General features: G+C 39.9%; 1 protein-coding gene across 1 annotated transcript in view; it reads right to left on the bottom strand.

Annotated features, from left to right (window-relative positions):
• The window catches only part of grin3a (glutamate receptor, ionotropic, N-methyl-D-aspartate 3A), a 200387-nt gene that overhangs the window by 64164 nt on the left and 111103 nt on the right, over window positions 1-25120 (bottom strand). Inside the window, exon 3 of the mRNA XM_063047648.1 lies at window positions 22326-23370. Coding sequence (XP_062903718.1) covers window positions 22326-23370 — 1045 coding nt within the window. The remainder of the gene's footprint in view (window positions 1-22325; window positions 23371-25120) is intronic.

Raw genomic sequence — 25120 nt, 5'->3', positions numbered from 1 at the left:
TTTTGGAGTTATAGTATATAACAAATACTAAGTTCAACAGCAGCCAGTCTTCAGACCTGGATATGGATTGTAGATGTAATTTAAAATGCAGCTCTGAACAATGGTCTTCCTGGGGCTGCATTTTAGGGTTGATTGCAAACAAAGAAACACTCTATTTGACCTCAGGTGCCTGCATATGTGTAAATGTAGCCCAAAGTCAGTGGGAATTAGCATTTATTTTGTGTGTCTTCTGAAGTGTGGGTGTAAAGATGGAGCTTTTTGAAAATTATATGTAATTCAAAGGAAGCATTGTAAATACATTGTAACTATAGAATTGTCCTACTGTTTCCTTTGATTTTTAGCATAGAAAGAATGTCATGCAATGTTGAGTTAGGCAGGTGGCTCCTTCTAAGAGTGTCTCAAACATGATGCTTGCTGCTCATTTTTCTAAATAAAGATTTCCATATCCACTAGCCTTAGTGTCTCTGCAGTGACTTTGTTCACAGTCACAACAAAGGAATCAGTGGGAATAATATTTTCTATATTTCGACCAGCAGATCTGTCATTATAATACTTTCAAGTGGCCTTGTTGTAGCTACAGGACTCAGTAGAAGCTCAATTGACAGCACCAAATGAGAATCTGTGGAGGAAGGTAAAAATTGTTCCCATGACAGGGTTTCTAAGACAAGAAGGTATAGATTTTATATCTAGAAGGTTTGGAGGGTATTTGAGTGGGGGATTTATTTACATATTAAGAGTGATTGGAATCTGGAATGCATAGCCTGAGGAAGTAGAAACTTTCACAGCTGACCTCTAGTTTAGTCTATGTGAAGTTGCTCCTGAGTACTCCTAAATATAATTTATCTAGATAAGCACTTGAATTGTCAAGGCACAGAAGGCTGTGGTCAAATAATCTGGATAAATGGGATTGATTATATGGATGAAACAGCTGGCATATACTGTATATGTAGTAGGTAAAAGGGCCTATTTTTGTGGAGTGTGACAATAATTCTATTACTCTATGACCCCTTATGGAGGTAGAGAATGCAGCTGGGATCTGAGGGAAGAGCAGACATTTCTGATGGAACTTTATAATAAGCTATTTCTATCCCATTCATCATCAGCCATCGACTCATGACTCACCCATGCTGAAGAGCCTGTTCCTGTGCTGTACTGTTCCCTCTTCACCTTAGTTTCTAGTTCAATATTGCACTTGATGTAAAAAATCTCAACAATGCCTTCCATGGCCTTCATTCCCATCTCTACCACCCCCAGGATATCTGACCTTTCCACCTCTGCTCTCTTCTACATGCTCCTACAGGATCCATTGCTCCATCATTCCTGCCTGTGCTCCAGTTGCCAGACTTGCAGACTCTGAAATTCCCTTTCCCACGTACGATTCTCTCCTTCTTCAAGACATCTCTTAAATTCTGCCAAGCTTTCAATCTTGTTTGAGATCTATTAATATATTTTTCCAATTCACGATCAGCTTTTTCCGGTATTACTATTGTAAAGCATCTTGAAAATGTTCTATGAGATTATAGGCACTTTATTAATGCAAGATGTTATGTTTATTCATTGAGTTCCATTTGTTACATGCTCAAGGAGATCTGTTTTTTTTGTGAGAATGATGTAATGGTCTTCTGGAGGTCACCTGATGTGATTTTCCCGCCGATGTGAGGTCACGTGATGACATGTGCCCCAGTGACTATATAAGGGTCGACTCAGGTGACGCAGTGGGTTTTTGAGTTTGTAGTTTTCCAGGTAGAACGTGTTGTGCCTCCGTTTCTGTTGCATGTTTCTTTTTGTGACACAGTTTCATTTTTAAAACGGAAGGTGCGTTCTCTTACAAGATTTGTATTATTGAACTGGAAATTTGTGGCTGGAAGTGCCAATTTACTCAATTCTGACAGTTTTGAAGGAAGAGTGAAGAATTCATCGAAGTGAAGGATCGAGAGAAGTCGGCATCGTTTGGCAGTTTAATAAAGAATCCACCTTATTGAGTCTTCGTTGGAGAGAACCTTGCAATAGGGCAATGAGTTCATGCAAAAAGGTGCTCTCTCTCTAAAAGGAATTTAAGGTCAGTCGATTTAAACTGTTTGTTTTCGGCATTGGGAATCCTGTGGACAGAACCAGCAGTAAAGGTGCGTCTGTGAAGAAATCTTTCTCCAGAGAAGTCTCTCCCAATTGAATGTGTAAAACTGTTGGACTTTCGAAGTTATCACTTTAAGAACTATATCTGACTATCACTTTAAGAACTGTTTTCGCATTTAACACCTTAAAAACCAGAGCCGAGTGGCGAGTTGGTGAACGGCTGCATACCTGTTAACCTCCGGTTAAAGTTTTCCTTTGTTTTTTTTCCTTATCGTTTATATGTGTTTAATAAATGTTCGGTTGTTTTTATATAACCTGTCTCGATTAATATTCATTGTTGCCGGTTACGTAACACATTGTATTACTAAAACAATTTCCAGGCACTATTTAAAATTGTCGTTATTACGATGCATTTACAATGTTCTTCAGAATATTCAATAAATCCCAACATGAGCCATATAAAATGTCAATTTTCCAAAGGCCCTGCCTATTATTAATTGGGCAATGCCAAATTGTACTCACTCTCATATAAACGGAATTCCAATTAGAAGCCAGCACTGGAGAGAAATAAATGATATTTATCCAATCAACACACCAAAAGTTTTCATGACCTTAGAATTTTCCAAAAATATCTGCATCTTTCTGTTACTAAGCCATGAGAATAATACCTGACAGATGTTATTCTCTGTAGAATTTAGTAGGTTTAAGTTGCTGTCAATTTGAATAATGTATGCTCAATATTGCAGATTCACTCTGGGAGTTGTAGGCCTTCAAGGTCCATAAGTACAGTATATTGAGGAAAAACAGCAGAACGCAGAATCCATGACCCAGAGAGAGTAGCAGATAGGTGGCCAATCTTTGCCACTGATCATAGTATGCAATTGCTGATTTTATAAACATGTCATTCTTCAGATCTACCTTATTGTTGCATTAATAGTAAATACAAATTTTAATGGAATAGATTTTTTTGTGGAAAAGCAATTTTACAACTTAATTCAGCTGAAGGTAATATTTTTCAGCTAGTTTATTGTTCGGCTTGGTGAATGAAGTTGGTTTGGATTGGCAGTACTTTAAAAGAAAATAAAACAAATGATTTGATTGGTTAGTATGTGGCCAGCGTTGAAACGAGAGAAAAAAATATGGGCAACCTAACTGGTTTGGTCTAAATAGCTCTATTTGTAATTGGTAGTTTTTCTCCCGAGTCTAGTGTTGAATGTATCAAACTTACAGCTTTACTTATTTGAGCCAACCAGAAAATGAGAGGGACAATTCATGCATTAGATTACTTTAAGTGTTAAAAGTACATTTAAAGGAGGAAAACACAATTTCAAAGCATCTGCATTGGATATTATTAATTTAACTAATTGAATAGTTGCACTGAAGTGGTCTCAGTATCACTGAGGTACCATCATTTTGTGGCATCCGTTAGTCTCGTGAGACCATGGATCTGCGCCTGGAAAGTCTTGCTTCAGTCTGTGTTGGTAGGGCAGTGTCTGTTGTGGCTGTAGAGGCCCACACGGGAGTGACAGTCTCGGCTGCAGCGACTGCACTTGAAGGCACTGTCCTCCAGTGTGTCTTGGTGCTGTTTTTTCCGACGAGTGTGCTTTTCTTCAGCAGCAAGCTTGAGGTAGCATAATGACTGCTATTAAACAAAGTTGAAGTGGACATCATGATACGAATAGTACACTTATAAATATATGTTGGCAAATTGCTGAGGTTCCTTTGATAGGAATTTCCAAAATTCACAGTCTCTAACATTCAGAAAATCAAGAACAGCCAAGTGCAAGTTTCCCTAAAAGATATACATCATTCTTGCTTGGACATATATCATTACTTGATCATTTGTCACCAGCTCAAAATATTGGTTAGGGATAGGTCTAAATGTTGTTTTTCCCAGCAATCTCCACATCTGTAAGCCTATTTTAGAAACTCATCACTGACAAAGGAAAAGGCATAGATTTCATTGTGTGCTCACTAAGTCAAGTACCACACTAATGTGATACTTGTAATGTAGAGTGATACTTTTACTGTGCACTCCTCTGTGAACCTCTCTGTGCTCTCTCCCTGTGTGTAATGACAAGTCATATCTTATGCTGGAATGAAACTTGCCAGTTCCTATGAGTGAATTTTGAGCTTCTATTCCATTTACGTCTGTCACCATTCTTCATCTAGTCACAAGGAAGAATAACATTCTCTGTCCTTTGTGGTCCATCTCATCATAAAACTTCTCAATCAGTATTATTACATTTCCCTGCAAACACAGTGCCATTAAAAGCTGAAGATTTATTTTCTATGATACCAACAGCGAGCAAGTGAAACCCTGAAAGGCTCCTATAATTTTGTGGACCTCAATCACAGAGAAGAAGGTCACAAGCATGAGAAAATCTGCCGACGTTGGAAATCCAAAACAACACACACAAAATGCTGGAGGGACTCATCAGGTCTGGCAGCATCCATGGAAAGAAGTAAACAGTTGACATTTCAGGCTGAGACCCTTCTTCAGGACTGAGAGGGAAGTGGGGGAGATACCTAAATTAAAAGGAAAGAGGCTAGCTAGAAGGTGATAGGTGAAGCTAGGTGGGTGGGAAAGGGCTGGAAAATAAATAATAAAATAGGAGAGGAGAAAGGGAAGGAGGAGGGATCTTAGGGGTAAGTAATGGGCAGATGAGAAGAAGTAAAAGGTCAAAGAGAGGAATAGAGGAAGGGGCAGGATGTATACATGGGGAGAGTATAGGGGAGCAGAGAAGAAGGTAGCAAGATACATGGAGTGAACTGATAAAATATTTTACCTGATCATTCAGTGAATCAGCGAGCCCTGTTGCTATCTTTCAAAGGGTAATACTTAACTGATCACAGACCACACGTTCCCAAAGTGATTCCTCCCTGCTGACGGGCTCAGGCACCCAGTAAGGATCTTGAGATGGAATAAAACTGTCTGTGGCTTTCCCAGCTTCTGCTGTCACCACTGATCCAGACAGGTTGCCCAATCCTACACATCAATGGCGGGCTGTCTTTCTTGCCCTGTTTAGCCCTTGGATAAGTCCTGGAAAGAGTATGAGACTGTTGTAGCATGGACAGAGGCATTGGACTACAGTGTCTATGAAATCAAGGGAGTTTCTATTCCCATTGGCTCTGCTGAGAGTGAGTTTACAAACAATCCTTTCTGAACAAACATGTTGAGTTCAATCATGTAGTAGTTGCTGAGCAAGATTGGGTGAAGTTATTATTGACCTGCAAGTCAAAGAGATCGTTCCAAAAAGCATTAAGTGCATAACTTACACCAGAAGGGTGCCATGTTGTGTATGACATCTGATGTCCAATGTCACAGGCTATTGTGATTTTAACAATGGGACCAATACCCACACTTATTGAGTTATGTTCATGAAAACATTATGCATATCATTTCCTCACTCCTCATAAGTGATTGACTTACTATTATGGTTCAATACTTCCTGCTACTGAACTAAAAACTAGCTCTCAAGATTTCCTGATATTGATGATGTGCTACTGTAGCAGATCAGATCATTTGCAGTTTTGTGTAAATAAAAGATGTAACAAGTGCATGATGTCAAAATCAGATTCCAGTTTAATATCATCAGCATATGTCATGAAATTTGTTAACTTTATGGTAGCACTGCAATGAAATACATGATAAATAAATATAGAGAAAAGAAATGAGTTACATTAAGTATATATATCTCTCTATTAAATATTTAAGTTAAATAAGTAGAGAAAAGAAAAACATAAATAATATAGTAGTGAGGTAGCATTCTTCAGGTTCAATGTCCATTTGGAAATTGGATGGCAGAAGGGAAGAAGCTGTTCCTGTAGACTAGTACCCATGATAGAGCTGAGTACTTTTACAACTTTCTGCAACTTACATCGATCTTGTGCAGTAGCACCCCACCCCCACACCAGACAGTGAAGCAGACAATTAGAATGCTTTCCATGGTACATTTGTAGAAGTTTTCGAGTGTTTTAGTTGACAAGTGAAATCTCCTCAAAATGAAATTTAACTGCTGTCTTGGCTTCTTTATTGGTGCATCAGTGTGTTGTGTCCCGGTTAGGTCCTCAGAGATACTGACACTCAGGAACGTGAAATTGCTCAGTCCCTCAACTTCTAATCCCTCGATGAGAATTGGTTTGGTTTCCTTCGTCTTACCTTTCCTGAAGTCCACAATCATGTCTTTTGTCTTGCTGATGTTGAGTGCAAGGTTGTTGCTGTGACATCACTCAACTAACTGGTATATTTCACTCCTCTACACCCCTTCGCTAGCATCTGAAATTCTGCCAACAATAATTATATCATCAGCAAATTTATAGGTGGCATTTGAGTTGTGCCTAGCCACACAGTCACGGATGTAGAGAAAGTAGAGGAGTGGGCTAAGCACACATCCCTGTGGTGCGCCAACGTTGATTGGCAGCAAAGTGGAGATTTTATTTCCAGTCCGCACAGATTGTTGTCTTCTAGTTATGAAATCTAGGATCCAGTTGCAGAGGGAGGTACAGAGGCCTAGGTTATGTAGCTGTTCGATCAGGACTGGAAGAATGATGGTGTTAAATGATAGAAACTAGAGTTAATTACAAGCAAAAGAAACTTGACTTATGAAGTAGATTTTCACTTCAAGTCAAATTCACTCCATCCAATTTTTCATTTTTCTTATATAGGAGTTTGTCCAGGGGCCAGCTCTGATACTTTCAGCTTCAGGATCTCATTGACGTATATATATCTCCACCCGCTCTCTCCCAACACTGGCTGAACAGATAGCAATTAGAATCTTCGGCTCAAAAGCCCTGGGTTTGAGTCTGCAAGTTCAAAATAAATGGATTTTTAAAAAGATTGCTGGCTAGCTGTCATTTTCAATAGTTATACTGGTAGTTGCCAAGCTTGTACCATTACCAACATGACTCAGTAAAAATGTTTAAACATACTATTCCATTGTCGTTCTTTCCCTGTGTGTATGTCAACAAATACTCTGGGTCAAGGTAGCCTAACTAAGCAGAGTAGGACAAAAAAGCAGAGGTTAGAAGAATGGGATGTAATCTGTTTGAAACATACAATGTTTTTATGGGCTGCACAGGGTAAATGCAGGGATGTTTCTAGTGGCTGCAGCACCTCCAACCAAGGGGTGCTGTTTAAAATAAGAGGCTGGCCACTTAGGACAGAGACAAGAAGCAGTCTCTTCACCAAGAGCTTTAGTTGAGAGAAATTCTCTTGGAAATTTGCACTGGAGCGCTCTGTGGAGAATCTATTACTGAGTATGTTGAAGACAGACCAATATGTAGTGGCCCAGCTGGAAGAACAGTGAGGGTGATCCAGGTTCATTTCGGACCTCTGTTACTGTCTGCATGGACAGGGCACGTTCTCGCTGTAACCAGGATAAAGCCGGAGTAAACAATAATTAATTAGGTGCCACCCAGGGTGATTTGACTATCTCAGGAACAGCTGATCTCCGGGGATTTTTACGCACAACAGACTCTGGAGTTTACAAAGAATGGTGCCAACAGAACAGCCACTCCCTGGATTTTTTTTTTGTTTTTGGCTCCATTCTGTGTAGGTAGAGTAGGTAGAGAGAAATTATTCCTACTGATAGAAGAAGATGGTGCTAGTGAACAACGCTACCAAGGGCGACATTTTCAGGACCGTTCATGAAGCCACTCCTTTCACTAGTTTGCTGTCTTTCTTTTATTTCAAACGTGGTTCTGCTACTGTTGCAACCTGTGACTTACATCCCGGCCACGTGTTTTCAGGCCAATCACGCGATCTGGCACTTTGCGGCGTCCGAGAGGGATCGATGGGGTTGCAAGTGAAATAGAGGCCAGGGGGTCTGGAGACCGGGCACAGGCTCATGCTCGACTCCATTTGGGAGGAGAAGGTGGCGGCGTGATGCAGCTCGCAGTGGCCACTCCGGTGGTGAGGTCTGTTATCTGTCAAGTAGGGTGCCGTGCACAATCCTGATTTGATGGAGTTTCTCCCTTCTACCGTCTGCTTGAGATGATGAGGTTATCGGGACTTTGAGACTTTTTTTTACCGTGCCCATGGTCTGCTCTTTATCAAATTACCATATTGCTTTGCACTGTTGTAACTATATGTTATATTTATGTGGTTTTGTCAGTTTTAGTCTTGGTTTGTCCCGTGTTTCTTGTGATATCATTCTGGTGGAACATTGTATCATTTTTTAATGCATGCATTTCTAAATGACAATAAAAGAGGACTGAGTGTCCTCATAATCTAATCTAATCTAATTTCTCACCAAATGAAGTGCCAAGGAAGACTGAAATCATTGAGGCAGGTACAGAGGATGAGCGAGTGTTCAGTGCCACCTACCGGCCTCTCACGTGCTGCTGCTGGAGGAGGGTGTCTGCGTGTAATGGCTTCTCTCACCTTCTCGCTCACTGCTCCCAAGGGAAGGTCTCATATTCAAATGACCTGTCTCTCTCTCCCCCTCAGTGAAGTTGGAGGATGGTGCTGGAGCAAGGTTTAATCAATGCATTTTGTGGACTGGACTCAGTACTATGTGTTTCTAGGTTTTCTAGTTGCTTCTGTTTTTGTTGCTAGTTTGAGCAATTTTGAATTGGGGTGGCCTGCAGATAAGGAACACTTAGCTTAACTGAAACATGCCTTTTGATTTTGTGTCTTATAAACTGTGTTTTTGCTTGTGTTTTTTTATTGCTAATTGCAGATTTGTTTTTTACTCATGCAGTGGGGAAAGATGTTGTTGGTTTGATGTTTTTTTCTCTTTAAACAAGTTTCTTTGTTTCGTGGTTGTCTGTGGGGAAGGCGAAGCTCAGGGTTGTATGCTGCACACATACTTTAGTAATAGATGTACTTTGAATCCTTTGAAGAACTGGAGAACGTTAGCATTAATGGTAAGGCTCTTGACATTGTGGAGGATCAGAGGGATCTTGGGGTCCGAGTCCATAGGACACTCAAAGCTGCTATGCAGGTTGACTCTATTGTTAAGAAGGCATACGGTGCATTGGCCTTCGTCAATTGCAGGATTGACTTTAAGAGCCGAGAGGTAATGTTGCAGCTATCTAGAACCCTGGTCAGACCCCACTTGGAGTACTGTGCTCAATTCTGGTTGCCTCACTACAGGAAGGATGGAGAAACCATAGGAAGGGTGCAGAGGAGATTTACAAGGATGTTTCCTGGATTGGGGAGCATGCCTTATGAGAATAGGTTGAGTGAACTTGGCCTTTTCTCCTTGGAGTGACAGAGGATGACAGGTGATCTAATAGAGGTATACAAGACAATGAGGGGCATTGATTGTGCAAATAGCCAGAGGCTTTCCCCCAGGACTGAAATGGCTAGCATGAGAGGGCATAGTTTTAAGGTGCTTGGAAGTAGGTACAGAGTAGATGTCGGGGTAAGTTCTTTTACGCAGAGAGTGGTGAGTGCGTGGAATGGGCTGCCGGTGGCGGCGGTGGAGGCAGAAACAATAGGGTCGTATAAGAGACTCCTGGATGGCTACATGGAGCTTAGAAAAACAGAGGGTTATGGGTAAAGCCTAGGTAGCTCTAAAGTAGGGACATGTTTGGCACAGCTTTGTGGGCCGAAGGGCCTGTATTGTGCTGAAGATTTTCTATGTTTCTAACGTAGAATGCAGGAGATTGACAAAAGAGCCAGAAGTGAAGTGCAGATAAAACTTACACGGTATGTGGTTCAGCTCTGGAATACAATGTCAGGGATAATAGTAAAGTCAGTTCTGGAATTCAAAGGATACAGATCTGAAAAGAAAGGAATTGCTGGGTTCTGGGGAGAAACAGGGGAGTGAGACTCCCATAGTGCTCTCTCATAGACCCAGTGCAGGCTGAATGGCCTCCTGCTGTACTGTATTCTATGATTCTATCTGTTCAACCAGATTCCTGCAATATCCACTTTTAAGAGCACAGAAAAGAAATGCTCAGTTTCTAACTCACAGATCTAAAACAAAAAAGATCATTTGTAGCAATCACTTAAGTGGCTGGGCACATGGAATACTCACTTTCAGCTACCTACTGACTTATGTTAGCTTCTGCTTCTTGGTGAAATTCGGTGGAAAGTATTGTTGGAATGAAAATTATTTGTGGCATTATTCTAAGCATGTCCATTCAAAGGTATTTAACAGCAATAAATGTGAAATAGTTGTACCTAATTATGCCTCAAGGTGCTTACTTTTTATGGAATGCTTGATCCTGTCTTGATTAATGCTGGTAGTAAATTAGATCATCCATGGACTGTTAAATACAACCTTTCAAACTGATTGATTTTTTCAGCAAAAAATAAGGCATCTCATGTTATTGACGATCACTAAATTTGGATAATGGCAATAAAGGAAGTCAGACAGGCTTGGGCAATGTTTCGGAGGACAAAATCGTAAAATTTCAGAATGTCGTGAATTGAATTTTGCTGGAAAATTAGTGCAAGTATTAATAAATAAATTAGCAAGCAATTTCAGGAAAGAGATAAAAGCAAAATGTAGCAGGTGCTGGAAATGAGCTTACAAAAAGGAATGCTGGAAATAGTCAGAATTTTAAGCAGTATCTGTGGACAGAGAAACAGTTAATATTTCAGGTTGATGGTCAGTCATCAGAACTAGCTGTTCTCAGATGCAGGAAGAAATGAGAAAGAAGAGAATGCAGAGGCTCTATCTAAGAAAGTGTGTAAAGCAGGAAAGATGAAATGGGAAAGGGTTGATGGTACACAGCCAGAAAATGAGTCATAATGGGGCAAGTACAGAAGACAATGGTAGTAAAGGGCAGAAATAAGGCAAGTATGGACAAGCAGGTCCAAATCGTAAAATTAGTCCAGAAGAGGTGTGGATGCAAAAAGCAAAGTTGGTCTTTGTTGTTCTCCTCAGTTGTTCCTCGAAGACTGTAACATTCCTGTTGGAAAGTTGACAACTTGTTCCTGTGCTTGGGAGTATTGAGGGATAGACAAAGCAATGTTGTTTGCTGATATTCCAAACTGCCTGACCAATATATGATGACCCCCCCACTTCATGCTTTGCATAAACAGCATCTTGCCTTAAACTTCAAGATCATTTTAAGAAGTCGCTGGATTTTGTGCTTTTAAAGCCCATTATATTTGTTTTGGAAATTTGTGTCCGATATTAGTCCATAAGAGATTGGAGCAGAATTACACCATTCAGCCCATTGAGTCTGCTCTGTCATTTCATCATGGCTGACCTATTTCCCTCTCAGCCCCATTCTCCTGCCTTCTCCGTTTAGCCTTTGGCACCCTCACTACTAATGAAACTATCACCTATGCTTTGAATATACTTGACTTCCACCACTTTCTGTGGCAATGAACTCCACAATTTCACAACCCTCTGGCTGAAGCAACTTCTCTTCATCTCTGTTCGAACTGCATATCCCTGCATTCTGAGGCTATGCTTTCTGGTCCTCGACTCCCCCACCAAAGGAAACATCTTCTTTACATCCACTCTACCTGGGCCTTTCAATATTCGATGGATTTCAGTGAGATATCCCTTATTTTTCTAAATTATAGTGAGTACAGGCCCGCAGACTTCAATCACGGCTCATACAATAACCCTTTCATTTGCGGAATCATTCTTGTGAACCTCTTCTGAATATACTCCAATGTCAGCAAATTCTTCCTTAAATAAGGTCCCCAAACTGCTCTATGAGCCTCACTTGTGCTTTATACAGCCTCACCACAATAAATCTTGCTTTTATATTTTAGTCCTCCTGAAATGAATGCTGACAGTGCATTCCACTTCCTCACCACTGATTCCACCTGCAAATTAACTTTTAGGGAATCTTGCACAAGGACTTCCAGATCCCTTAGCAGCTTAGATTTTTGAATTTTCTCCCCTTTTCGAAAATAGTCTATGCTTTTATTCCTTCTACCAAAGTGCATGATCATACATTTCCTGACACTGTATTCCATCTGCCACCTCTTTGCGGGTTCTCCCAAATCTGTCTAAGTTCTTCTACAGCCTCTCCACTTCCTCAACACTACCTGCCCTTCTAGCTGTCTTCGTACTTTCCAAAAACTTGGCCACAAAGCTATTAATTTCATTATCCATATCAATGACATACAACCTAATAAGCGGTCCCAACACAAACCGCTCTGGAACACAACTGGTCACTTGCAGCCAACCTGAAAAGGATCCTTTATTCCCACACTTTGCCTCGTGCCAATCATTCAATCCTCTATCCATGCCAGTAACTTTTCTGTGATACTTTGGACTCTTATATTTAGCAACCTCATGTGTCAAAAGCCTTCCGAAAATCCAAGCATACAACATCGACCAATTCTCCTTTTTCTATCCTGCTTGTGATTAATTCAAAGAATTCCAACAGACTTGTCAAGCAAGATTTGCCTTTAAGGAAATCATGCTGACTTTGGCCAATTCTGTCATGTGCTTACAAGTATCTCAAATTCAACAATTAACAATTGATTCCAACATCTTCCCAACCACTGAGGTCAGGCTAACTGGCCTATAATTTCCTTTTATCTGCCTCCCTTCTTCTTGAAGAGTGGAGTGACATTTGTAATTTTCCTGTCCTTCAGAACCATGCCAAAATCTACCGATTCTTTATGTATCTGTAAAAAAAACCTTTGGTGTCATTATCTAAATGGAGAGAAGATTCAAACATCAGAGGTGTAGAGGGACTTAGGAGTCCTGGTGCAAGTCTTCCAGAAGGTTAATTTACAGGTTGAGTCTGTGGTAAAGAAGGCAAATGCAATGTTGGCATTTATTTCAAGGGGAATAGAATATAAAAGCAAGGAGATAATGCTGAGCCTTTATAATACACTAGTCAGGCTGCACTTGGAGTATTGTCAACAGTTTTGGGTCTCATATCTCAGAAATGATGTGTTGTCATTGGAGAGAATCCAGAGGAGCTTCATGAGGATGGTTCTGGGAATTAAGGGGTTAACATATGAGGACCATTTGGCAGCTTCGGGCCTGTACTCACTGGAATTTGGAAGAATGCTTGGGAATCTCATTGAAACCTACTAAATGTTGAAAAGACGAGATAGGGTGGACGTGGAGAGGATGTTTCCTACGGTGGGGGTATCCAGAACAAGAGGGCACAGCCTCAAAATTGAGGGATGACCTTTTAGAACAGAGGTAAGGAGGAATTCTTTTAGACAGAGAGTAGTCAATCTGTGGAATGCTCTGCCACAGCCTACAGTGGAGGTCAAGTCCATGTGTATACTTAGAGCGGAAATTGATTGTTTCCTAATTAGTCAGGGTATCAAAGGATCTGGCGAAAAGACAGGTATGTGGGGTTGAGTGGGATCCAGGATCAGCCATGATGGAATAGCTTAGCCAACTCAATGGGCTGAATGGCCTAATTCTGCTCCTGTGTCTTATGGATATATAATCTAATTCCTATCTACCATCTCCTCAGTTTCCCATTCCCTTATGAGCCAAAGGTCCACTGGTTGCAGCTCCACTTCTTTAGCACATTCTCTGAGAAGCTGCAGTTTGGTGAACCTGGTGCAGAGGCTGGAGGTCTCCCAGATTTTCCACATCTTACACAAAGATCAAAACTCAGCCCCGGAGCCATTTTAACTGCCATAAGTATACATTTACAGATGAAGAATGAGCAAGAAAAAGCTTACTAGATACTTAACATCATCCATGCCTGTTATTACCTTAGCCGAAACCAAAAGTCATCCCACTCTATCCCTGCCCTACTCCATCAATGGCTGCTCTCTTTGCCCCTGCCTTATTTTTAATTTGACCATGCTAACGAAACCCACCCTCTGACTGGCCACTGTTCAAACTCTGAAATAACAGCTACAAAGCGCTGATTTTTAAAGCCCTCTCCTAGACATGGGTGAAAACAACATTACTTTTTGCTTTTGAACTCCAATTGGCTGCTATTCATGCTCCAAAAAAAAGGCTACAAAGTGCTTATTTTTAAAGCTCTCTCCCCAATAGAAAGAGTGTAATTATTCTTTTAAAAGGTGAAATAATAGTTAATACAATTAGTATCTCAAAGAGAAATAAAAAATTACTGCTGGTACTCAGCTCTAAAATTTAAGAGTGGTTGGGACAGGTCATGCCAATATGTGTGGTATTTAGCTTTAGACCTTCCCAAAGAGTTTAATCTCATGATAATGGTTTTCTGTGCTGTGTGTTTTTGTTTTCAGAATGCCATAGACTCATTGTGCCACTCAGTGAGTTGTTGGGAATGAGGGTGTATAACTGAGCTCACAGCTGTCACTTATCTTGCAAATGTGGATGAGTTAGTCAGAAATCAATGAATGAAACAGACTGTATGAGCAGAACTGCGGCAACTTCACCCAGTAAAATCAAGGTAATTTCTCCATTGAAATGCAGCATGTGCAGGTTAATAGCCTACAAATTATCAAGAGATATCAAGTTCAATCACTGAAAATATGCTTGACTGTAAAGGCATAACTTCATCAACCTCAATATAGCAGGCACAGCCCAGTGAACTGGTGTAGCATTCTTCCCTGAGGAGCTCCATGCAGTGATGTTCTGGGGTAGGATGATCGACCTTTACCAAATATAACCTTGTTGTGCAAGGTACAAGACCAACCATAGGAATTTTGTCCCCTTGATGCCCATTGGCTTGATTTTAAACAGGCTCCTCACTGCTATGCTTTGTCAAAAGCTACCTTAATAATTGTGCTGTCACTCATAGCTAATCACTAGAATTTAGTTCTTTGAACCATGTTGAGCTGTGATGAGGTCTGTTGCTGGCAGCATCCAAACATCCATTGGGGAATAAATGTTGCCTGGCATTATTGTCACTAACAGCCTTCTGAGGGTAGACAGACAATGCAGTAATCAGTTCCATGGGATTGGTCCTGTTTTGTGTAGATGGGCATGCTGGACAATTGTCTATGTTGTCATCTAGACTGCCAAATGTTTCTTCTGTAAAATCCCCTTCTTTGTATTCTAGCAAAGCAAAAAAAAAAAGCCAGGCTTAGTGGAACACCACAACCAGCCATTTCCCCTTAATGAAATGCCACCTGATTAGGAATTATATCACTGATTCTTCATTGTAGGAGAAAACCCCCTACAACATCTTCAGAGTAGTGGTTCAAGATGGAGGCACACTACCATCATCTTAAGGGAATCTAGGATGAGTAATAACTGTTAGTCTTACCATTGGCATCTGCATCCCATAAGCGAATAAAGAAAAAATGACATTATGTTTCAACACTATCCCAAGCCACAGTGCAGATTTCACTTCCATGTTAATCGATTAATCTTTCTGACCATACTGCTGTAAGTACATCATTCGTAAGCACCTATCCTTCAATAACTGCATTTTTCTGCAGATATTACCCTACTTTTATTGGTGAATTCACCGTAAATATTGTCACAAATTCTGTTCCTTCAGTAATTTAGATAGACTTCACTTCATGAATAAAATAACTAATACTGTAAAATTGACTAGCTACTATGAGGACAAATACATCCCGCGTAGCCTCATCACTGGTTGTGTTGTTAAAGAAAGTCCTGAATAAAATAAATACGACAAGTTGTCCTTCAGAATTCTTGATGCATCTTTCAATAATTTTTTCATCAGTTATATATGTGAAATAAGCTGTCAGTAATTAAAATCTTTGCATCCATAGTCAGAGGAATAGAAATTTGTCCTGAATCACTTACTCTAAATATGCAACAGCGACAAATGCATGATATTCTCCACTTCTGAAATCTGGTCTCATTGGTGGAATTGAAATCAAGTCTTGCATATTATAAAACAATACAGTAATACTGGACATATAAATGTTGAAAGCCATTAAGCAAATGTGTGAAAGTGTGTATTTTCTGGAGTAATTGACTGCAGACATGACACCTTTGGCTAATTTGTGTGGAGAGCAGGAAACATTAGCATAATATTTAATGCAATACCATCACTTTATTCACTCCAACCCCTGCAAAACCTTCATGTTTACTGATAAGTAAATCAACTAAAAGCTGAAGTTTCAAATTCCCAGTTGTTTTCTGATGTTTACAGGATGGAATTAAAAAGGTAGCTAAATGCATAACAGCTTTTTCCTCTGAGTAAAAATGTCATGGTTTCAAGTATCACTACAGAAACATGAAACTAAATGTTCAGTTGTTATTTCAGTATAAAACAAGTGCTGCATTGTTAACTAAGTTGACTTTCAGATGAGACATTAAATTAACACCCCAAGTAAATGCAAAAGATCACCTGGTACTATTTTGAAGAAGTAATAGCTCATCTGTCCAAGATACTTCTATTATAGGAATAATTTGACAATAGAGCTTGGGATGTTTCTTGTCTGACACAGCTCAAATACACAACAAATACTATTCTGAGTTAATGAAGGAAGGCATCTCCTGAATATAACCAAGCAAACTTGCACCTCTTCAACCCCAATGACAGATCATGCACACATCAAAAGAACAGTAAGTCTATTTGTGTATTTAGTCTTAGTTTCTGTGACAGATTGAGTTTTCCAGTCAGTATTACATTGTTACAAAACAGGCACACCACTTGATTCTCTTGTTCTACATGATTACACTATCACCAGTATGCATGGAGTATATTATGTCCAAGTATATAGATATACATGAATGCTCTCCATGTTTAAAAGTATTCTTGTATATATCTCTTCTGTATTTTTAACAGTGAGGTAGTAGTAATTTTTTTAAAAATATGCACTTTACATGGTTGTAATTAGATTTCTTTCTAAATTTGAAATGAAAATAGAAAATGCTAGAAATACTCAACAAATCAGTCAGCCTCTGTGGAGATAGAATCAGAGCATGTTTCATGTCAATTACCTTTCATCCAAACTCATACGCACTGGAAAGACTGCTTATCTGAAATGATTGAATTCAGTGTGACATACATACAGCAACCAAAGGGCTAAACTTCAAAGCCAAGCTCCCCAGCAGCATGATAGGGAAAAAAAGTCTGTCTTACATCTCAAGGATTTATTTTGAATGAAGGAAATGGAAGCAGATAGTTGAGTCAACAAACACCCAGTGTTCAGTTAATTGGCATTCATGAGAGGAAAGATGGGTAAATTAATGGTAGATATGGTACAATGGAATAGATGGGTCCTCTTAACCAGTCCTTTGAAAGGATGATTTCAGAATCATGAGACAGGGCTTCTGGAAGGCTAGAAGAGAGCATATAAAAGGACTCTCAAAGGTGTCAAAAGTAAAAGCCCAGAAGCAGCCATTACAGAAACTCAGACTTTGACCAAGGTCATTTCACATAGGTAGTCTCTAAGTCCAAGCTGTGAGTCTTATGATTGAGGGAAATAAATTACTAAGCACTAATACAGAATCAGCAGAATCAGCTCCACTAGACTTCAGTTGAACTGCCTTTTGTCTAAAACTTCAATTGCCAGCCAATAGAAGTAAGAGATTCAATAATCCTGAGGGCCTCAATGTGCAAAACAGTGAAAACTGTTCCCTGAGCATTCACTGAAACAGTGAGAGAGACCAAACAAACAGTGGAAGCAGGATGGAAAATTAATGCAACAGACAGCTGGATACTAAGGAACACCCTTGCAGAGTTGGCAGAGATGTTCTTCAAAGCAGGCACCCCATCTTCAAAGGTTTCTCCAATATTGAGGTGTCCATATGGTGAATATTCAAAATATTACATGGATTGGAAAAAAAACATAAGTGAATTGCTGCTTCACCTGGAAAGAGTGCTAGGTCTCCAGAAAGTAAGAAGGAAAGAAGTAAAAGAGCAGGTATTGCAACTCCTATGGTTGCGGAGGAAGTAGCCATAATAAATTGACTGGGTGTTGATGGAAACAGAAAAGTCATGAAGGGAATGGTCCCATTTGATTAACTGAACCTAGTATAGTAATAGGCTTTTGCAATCCTGCTAACATCCTGGCAGACTTCAATGTTGACTCAATATTTGGACTGTTTGTTTTGGATTTAAAATCAAATTAGGTTTGTTTCTTTTTGGCAGACTTGTATGAATTTGTTCCTTCACCTTCTCAAGTCCGCATTTGGACCAAATCAAACATACCTTCAGACTTAAGTGAGAGATGTATGAAGTGAACATTTCGATTTTATCTCTCACAGACATTGTTTAACCAACAATGACATATATTTTGTCACTGATTTCAATCTCTTGGTTGAGTAATCTTCAGTAGTGGCTCCCTTCTTCTACTTGCATTAACTCTACTCTCGTTGGGTGGACTAAGAATATAAATGAGTTCATTTTGTTTGCAAATACATCGTGTTTAATAAATGTCTTAAAATGATTTTTGCTCAATTGCACTTATACAAACCGAGACACCAACTTTGAACTAGAATCGGGTGTGATCTCGATTTCTCTTTATCAACTCTAAGGCTGGACAAGGACTGCCTCTATACTGCAGCAGGAGAACACTCAAGGAATATTTCATTCTGGTTTTTATGCTGCAACTCTTGTTCCCTTACAGCTTCCTTAACTACCTTGACTGATTGTCCAAACACTCTGTTTGAAGCTGCATGATATGAAGGTGTGGGAACATGTCATTCTGTTTCATAAAATTTTGGAACCAACCACATATCAATCACAACTCCTCTATAAAATGATCCATAACAGTAAATGTTTGACTTCATTTTATGTTGAATGAATACTAAGCATAAAGGGAAAAGTATCCTATTCACCGAGAAGGACTAGTAGGTCATGAAAATGACTGTAAAATGGATTTTTGATTGATTGTACCGAACAGCTTTGGTAAATATTGTATCTGCTTTCGAGTAATTCCAGATCACTGCCCAAGTAGTGTCAATAAACAAAGCATTTTACTATTAATTGCATACTAATTATTCCTGTGAGTTTGTTGTGAAGCTTGGTCAAATTCCTTTCTCTCAAACCAAAACGTCTCACTTCCTTGTGAGAACACTTACTATGATGGCAATGAAGTGTTTTCAATTCCTCATTAATACACCAGTAAAATTTAGTCCATTCTTTCATCAACTATTCAGAGAGTCTTTTCAACACTAGTTGTTTCTGCATTTTAGAAGCTGTCATTTTAAATTCTCATCGTGTGACTTAAACGTGTCAATTGTACTTTCACTTACAACTTCAGAATTCCTTTTCTGTAACTACAACAGTGCATTTGCAAGGATGTTTGGTTTGAAATTTCTGCACCTGATGGTGACAATATATGATAACAGGACGATTGCTCATTATTGCTCTGAGAAGATATTGCTAAAGTGGTGGATGGCTAGTCACTAATGCAAAGGAACTGTCCAGTAAAATGAGAAGGGATTTGTTGATTTCAAACATTATTCTCAGTGTTTCTTGGGAGTGCTAGAAATTAAAGCAACAGATGTCTTGTGCCAATATTTGATCACCTGACTTTGTGTGGGACCAACATCATACATCATGTATCAATTGCAAATTGTGCATAGCATTATAATCAACAGGGAGAGTCTCACTTGTTAATCGTTTATGTTTATCCAATCCTTTAACCAATTTTCCCCGGGATTAATAAAATATGTCTATGACTATGGCTATTATCCCATCCACTTCTCGGTGTATGGACTCCGAGTCAATGAATTGGACTTTGCCATGGCTCTCTCACAAGAGATTATTAACACACTAACTTTTTGTAATGGACCAAATGTTCTCGCCTGCTTGAATACCACTTCTTTCAATATGGTAATTTTGAATGTCAGATATTGTGTATTCAACAGCTTTGACTGAATTTGTTCATCTATTTGTCCACACACTAATTCATTGCTCAAGGGACAGTCTGAAAAGGCCCATAATTGCAATGAGAAGATAACTGTTTTTAATGAACTAATGTCTTTGCTAATTGTCTCACTCTGTTTCTGGCTCCTTGTCCCAAAGGTATAGCTCTATCTAACAATTTCTGCACAGCATTGCTAAAGAAGGATGTCCTCTGATTTGCATAGGACAAATGGACTCAGTGTGCCTTTGCTTTGAAGTGTCTGGTCCAATCTCTATAAGTATACTGCTTTTTATATTTGCATATCATTTTGTTTTGTTCTCTCATAATAAATATCATCTTTTTCATTAATTTCTATGACGGGGAAGTAAATTGCATGGTTGCATAGTGTTTATATCACCATATTAATAGTACAGAATCAATGGTTGAAAACCTTTATGAGCACACACTGTCAGTAACATTGATCATGAAACTACGACAATATTGTAGAAGCCCCAGCTGGTTCACTTATGTTCTTGAAATGCACATTTGATCCAGTAAGATGGTGGCCTGTTCAGACACAGTGACATCTCAGGGGCCAACCAAAGGTGGTTTTGTCCTTTTTGAGACTGCAGACAATGTTGGACATTAAGAACTTCAGGTATTGCAGATCTACCCCATCAGTGAGCTGCTCTTTGGTGGAGGAACTGGACTTGGTGCAGATCGCATTACTGCGTGCTGCAGAAAGGCATTGGAGTCCATGTGCAAAGTCAGCGTGCAGTCTAAAAGCAAGTAATGTTTTGGATGTTTCTCTTGCAATCACAAGATCCTGTTGGACATTGATCATGTAAAATGCTGCAAGTGCATTTCCCTTGTTTATTGGTGAGACAGAAGGTTGGGGAGCATGTGTGGCCTTGGTTGTAGTGAGGACTAGACCTTAAGCCAAGGGCTTGCCTGTTGCAGGAGTTCAGGAGTGGAGACACCGGAGGCGGTGTAACATGGTGTCCATGTTGGAAGCTGGCCCCTCCTGTTAGTGCTGCCCTTCAGTGCTCGATCAGTGGAATGACAAGCTGGATTGCGTGCGTGCGTCCATGCATTCATTTGTGGGGGACTGAGAATTGCTTGTCTTGCAGACAACACCCTTGCACCATCAATTTACAGGACATGTCGCTCAAGAACTTATACCATATATATGTATTGTTTTTTTTTTGTGTGACTGAATGTTTACTTGCTATCTTATATGTGCCTTGATCTGTGTATGACTGTTACTGTATTTTGCACTTCGGCTCCAGTGGAATGCTGTTTCGTTTGGCTTTATTTGCGGTTAGTCGTGTTATGGTTGAATGCTAATTAAACTTGAACTTGATCTGCCGTAAATAATTCCAAGGAGACAGCAATGGGCTTGACCCTTAACTGCTTTGTGGAAATGCCCACTTAATACAGGGATGTGCACTAACTGCTGGTACTGCATGCAAGGACCACATCTCCAGAATGCATTGAAATTATAACCATCCTAACTACTTATGAATGAAAATTCAATGCTGAAGAGGAACTATTTTTAATGTAGCACATCCATTTCCAAATCTTGAGCCTTTTCAAGCGGGGGATCTGCATAGGGTATTTATGTTATATGAGCAGCAAAGTCCGATTTAATTTGTATGATGGATCATTTTAGTGACCTTTCTTATAGTGTCAAAATTTGTAATATAGTGAAGCTGTAGTGATGCAGAAACTAAACGAATGAATGTCTGACCCCTGACTGTCATTTTAATAAAGGTTCTATCATTCAAATGATGCAGAGTATCCGTAACATGGGAATGTGAAAATCAGTACAATGATAATCCAAGGCATCTATTTACACAGTATATGCAGCCAATGTTCTATATTCAAAAACAAAGCATTTTAGTGTTATTATTTTACAAGTGCATTATAAAACAGAAATTAAACTACACCACATTAGGAGAAATGATCAAAAGCCCATCAAACAGATTGTTTTTGGGAAGCAGCTTAAAAGAGGAGACAAAAAGATTCAGGAAGGAAAAGCTCAGCTGCCAAAGGCAGTGTACTCAAATTCAGGGATGATAAAGACATCAGGGTCAGATATCTCAAAAGATCTGTGAGGCAGGAGGAAATAGAAAGAGACAAGCTGATGGAGGGGTGTGAAAAGACTGGAGGAGGATTTTCAAATTAAGGCTTTCTAATGGAAATCCAAAAGGACCTTCTTTGTTATGCATTCTACTTAACAGAGGAGAAAAGCATGATTTGTATTCCTGTTTTTTAATGAAATCCATTGTTCTATTCAGCCTATGCAGTATTCTTGAAAAAGTGTAGGTACTTGTAATATGTGAAACAAAGCATGCAAACTCCCATAAAGCACAATACAATAATAATCAGGTAACCTATTGCTGCATGGCTAAATATTAGCGTGAACACCAGAGATAACTCCTCTGAGATGGCCTTACAGAATCTTCCATATCTATCTGAGTGAGTGGATGGGGGTTTGGTCTCACATAATATCCAAAATACACCACCACCCAACATTTCGAGTCACCAGAATGACACTTGCACCTCAACCTTTCAACACAGACTCAAGAGTACAGCCACTGAGTCATAACCAGTGACAGGAAAATGATAATTCTCTTACCTTAGGATCATGAATTCCTGAAAGCTCTTCGTAAGTTTTCTCCCCTACCATCACAGCAGCAAGATTAGCTGTATATGTCGATAAACAGAACAAGCAGAATATAGCCCACAGGTTCATGAGAAACCTTCCTGTCCAACACTTGGGGGTTTTGATGGCTGCTGTCCTGCCAAACAAAATAGCATAGCAGACATTGAGGGCTGAAGAGAAGGAGAACACCTTGTTTCTATTTCTCCCTTTAGGAGTCATTCCAAAAGGACTCTTCCATTCATAGAGTGTGAGGAATAAAGCAGTGACGTGGAGAGCCACGAAGATCCCCACCCACATGGACCAGTGCAGCGGCCACATGAAAGCTCCGATGGGGGCGGCCGTGTCTCTTGATCGCACCAAGATACCCAGGCTGGTGGAGAAGAAGGGGCTGGTAAAGTCGATCACTTTGCTTCTGGCTGAGTTGATGCTGAAGGAGGTGACAGCTAGATGCGCGGCATTGCTGAGCAGATCACCGACCAAGCCTGTCCAGCGGCCGTTCTTCCAGCCACCGTACTTCCCATCACCGACAATGTACAGGTCAAAGTCAAAGTTCATATCCTCTGCCAGTTTCTCCAGGAGGTCAATGCAGTAACCATAGCAGCACTTCTTGTACTCCATAGGCACGGAATCATTACCTGACTTTAAGTTCTCAAAGAGGCTCTCGATGACAGCGCTGTCATTTGTGAGGGCGTCCAGGCAGAGCTGACCAGCAGGACAATGGCCATCATCGTCCACGCTCCGAGTGAATACAAAAGGGTGTTCGATGAGTGTCACTACTCTCAAGTGCAGCCGAGATGTGCCACTGCCGTTCTTTTGCTTCAGGATCTTGTTGGGCCAGATCCCATGGTCCATGACAACTTTTCCCTTGTGCCATCTCCCGAGGCGAGTCCACATGGGCTTGCCAATAGGATCAAGCTGTAGGTTCCAGATGTAGTAATGACTGTCTGAAGTGATAACAGATGGGTCTGTTACTTTAATATAACCTGTTACACCATCGAAGCTTGTGTTTGCTAAAAATCTGAGGGCAGGAAGAAATAACATTTGGTTTAGTTTCTACTTTTTGAAAATAGGACTGCAAAATCTTCTGAATCCAATCACAAAATAAATTGAATAGACCTCAGTAATAACTACTGCTGAACAAGTAATGTCAGTTGCTATTGAATCATATACATCTGACTATGTCGGGGAGTGGGGGTGCAAATTGAGATATGTACTGTGACTAGTTAATGATTTTCTTTAAAGTTTTATTTATAGACTTTGGCCCATAAACTATGGAAACATCGAAATAGAAGCACACGGTCAAAACATTTTCTTAGAGAATAAAAGAAATACAATATTTACACCCAGTAACTGTTTGGCAGAAGAAAGATGGGAGGTTGTGAAGTTAGGAGGTGTAGCCATCAATCTACTTCCTGCCATATTCCACTCTTTGTCTCTGCCTCTCTCTCAAAATGGGCCGTGTGCTGTGTTTAATTCCAGTGTCAATATTGTGCATTGATTTCATTCGGAGAAAGAACAATTAGAATGCAAGATTATCTGACCCTCCATGGCATGAATGAAATCACTCCATTAATATTGCCATCTGATTATAATTAATGACAATGTTTTAAGTACACTATTGAAGGTCATAGTGGAATTGGTTCCTTAATTGATTCAATGCATACTTCCAGTAAGAAACATCGGAACACAGTCAGTGCAAACTGAGAATGGCATTCAGCCATGCAGTGGAAATGTGAAAGCAATAAAAAGTTAGTCAATCAGATTTGGGGACGTGGGAAAAGTTTACGGAAAAAGCTGATTCACTAGAACGGCATCAAGACTTCAGCTACTTAAACATACTACAACTATAATAGAGCTGTTTAAAATCTTGCAGGCTTTGAAGGGACTAAGCAAGGAGAAATAGACTCCAGCTGCAGAACAGCTGGTAACAAGCACTAGAACCACAGGGAAAATAAGGAGAATCTATTTCGTGCTGTGAATTGTTTGGATATACTGGGAGGCTTGATGGGGAGCATATTCAATGCTGCCTTTCAAAGGGGAACTAGTACATTGCTTTAAACTGAGAAAACCTGCTGGGTCATTGCAGGCAACATGGAAACACGACCACCTGAAGATTCCCCTTCAAATTGTGCACTATCTTGAAGTGAAAATACATTATTGGTCCTTCATTGTCACTCAGTCACCCTGGAATTCCCTAATAAACAGCACTGGGGGAGGTACTTTAGCAAATGGACTGTGGCATTTCTAGAAGGTGACTCACTACTAACTTCTAGAGGGAAATTAGGGATGGGCAATAAATGCTGGTCTTGTGGTAATTCTCATATCCTGAGAAATGATTGAAGAAAGGAACAAAGCCGTTGTATTGATGGAAGAGTGTTTGCTTTAGCCATAAACAGGCATGATGGGGTCCTTCTGTGGTGCACCATGCTATGAAAATGCACTTTCTGTTTATGGCCCGATGATAATTATTGGCACTGTTTTAAATATATTCTCCAAGGTTATTGTCTAATTGTCTGGATGATTTCTACACCTCCCATGTCTTCCTTCTGCTATGGACCACACACAGGGAGCCTTCAAACAGACAAACAGAAGCTACAGGGTATACTGCAAGTCTTGAATAATGGAATAAATCCTGAAACATGCAGATGCAATTACTCCTGGAGGTAGAGAACTTTGTGAATGCTCAATTGTAAGATGACAACGAAAATCGTTACTGGATTGTCACATCATTTGAACTGTTCCAACAATTCAGGTTCATTTCATATCTT

This window comes from Mobula hypostoma, chromosome 5 (genome assembly GCF_963921235.1).
Source record: "Mobula hypostoma chromosome 5, sMobHyp1.1, whole genome shotgun sequence".
Classification (NCBI taxonomy): domain Eukaryota; kingdom Metazoa; phylum Chordata; class Chondrichthyes; order Myliobatiformes; family Myliobatidae; genus Mobula; species Mobula hypostoma.
The sequence above is the reverse complement of the archived record's forward strand: the minus strand, read 5'-3'. Positions and strand labels throughout refer to the sequence as shown.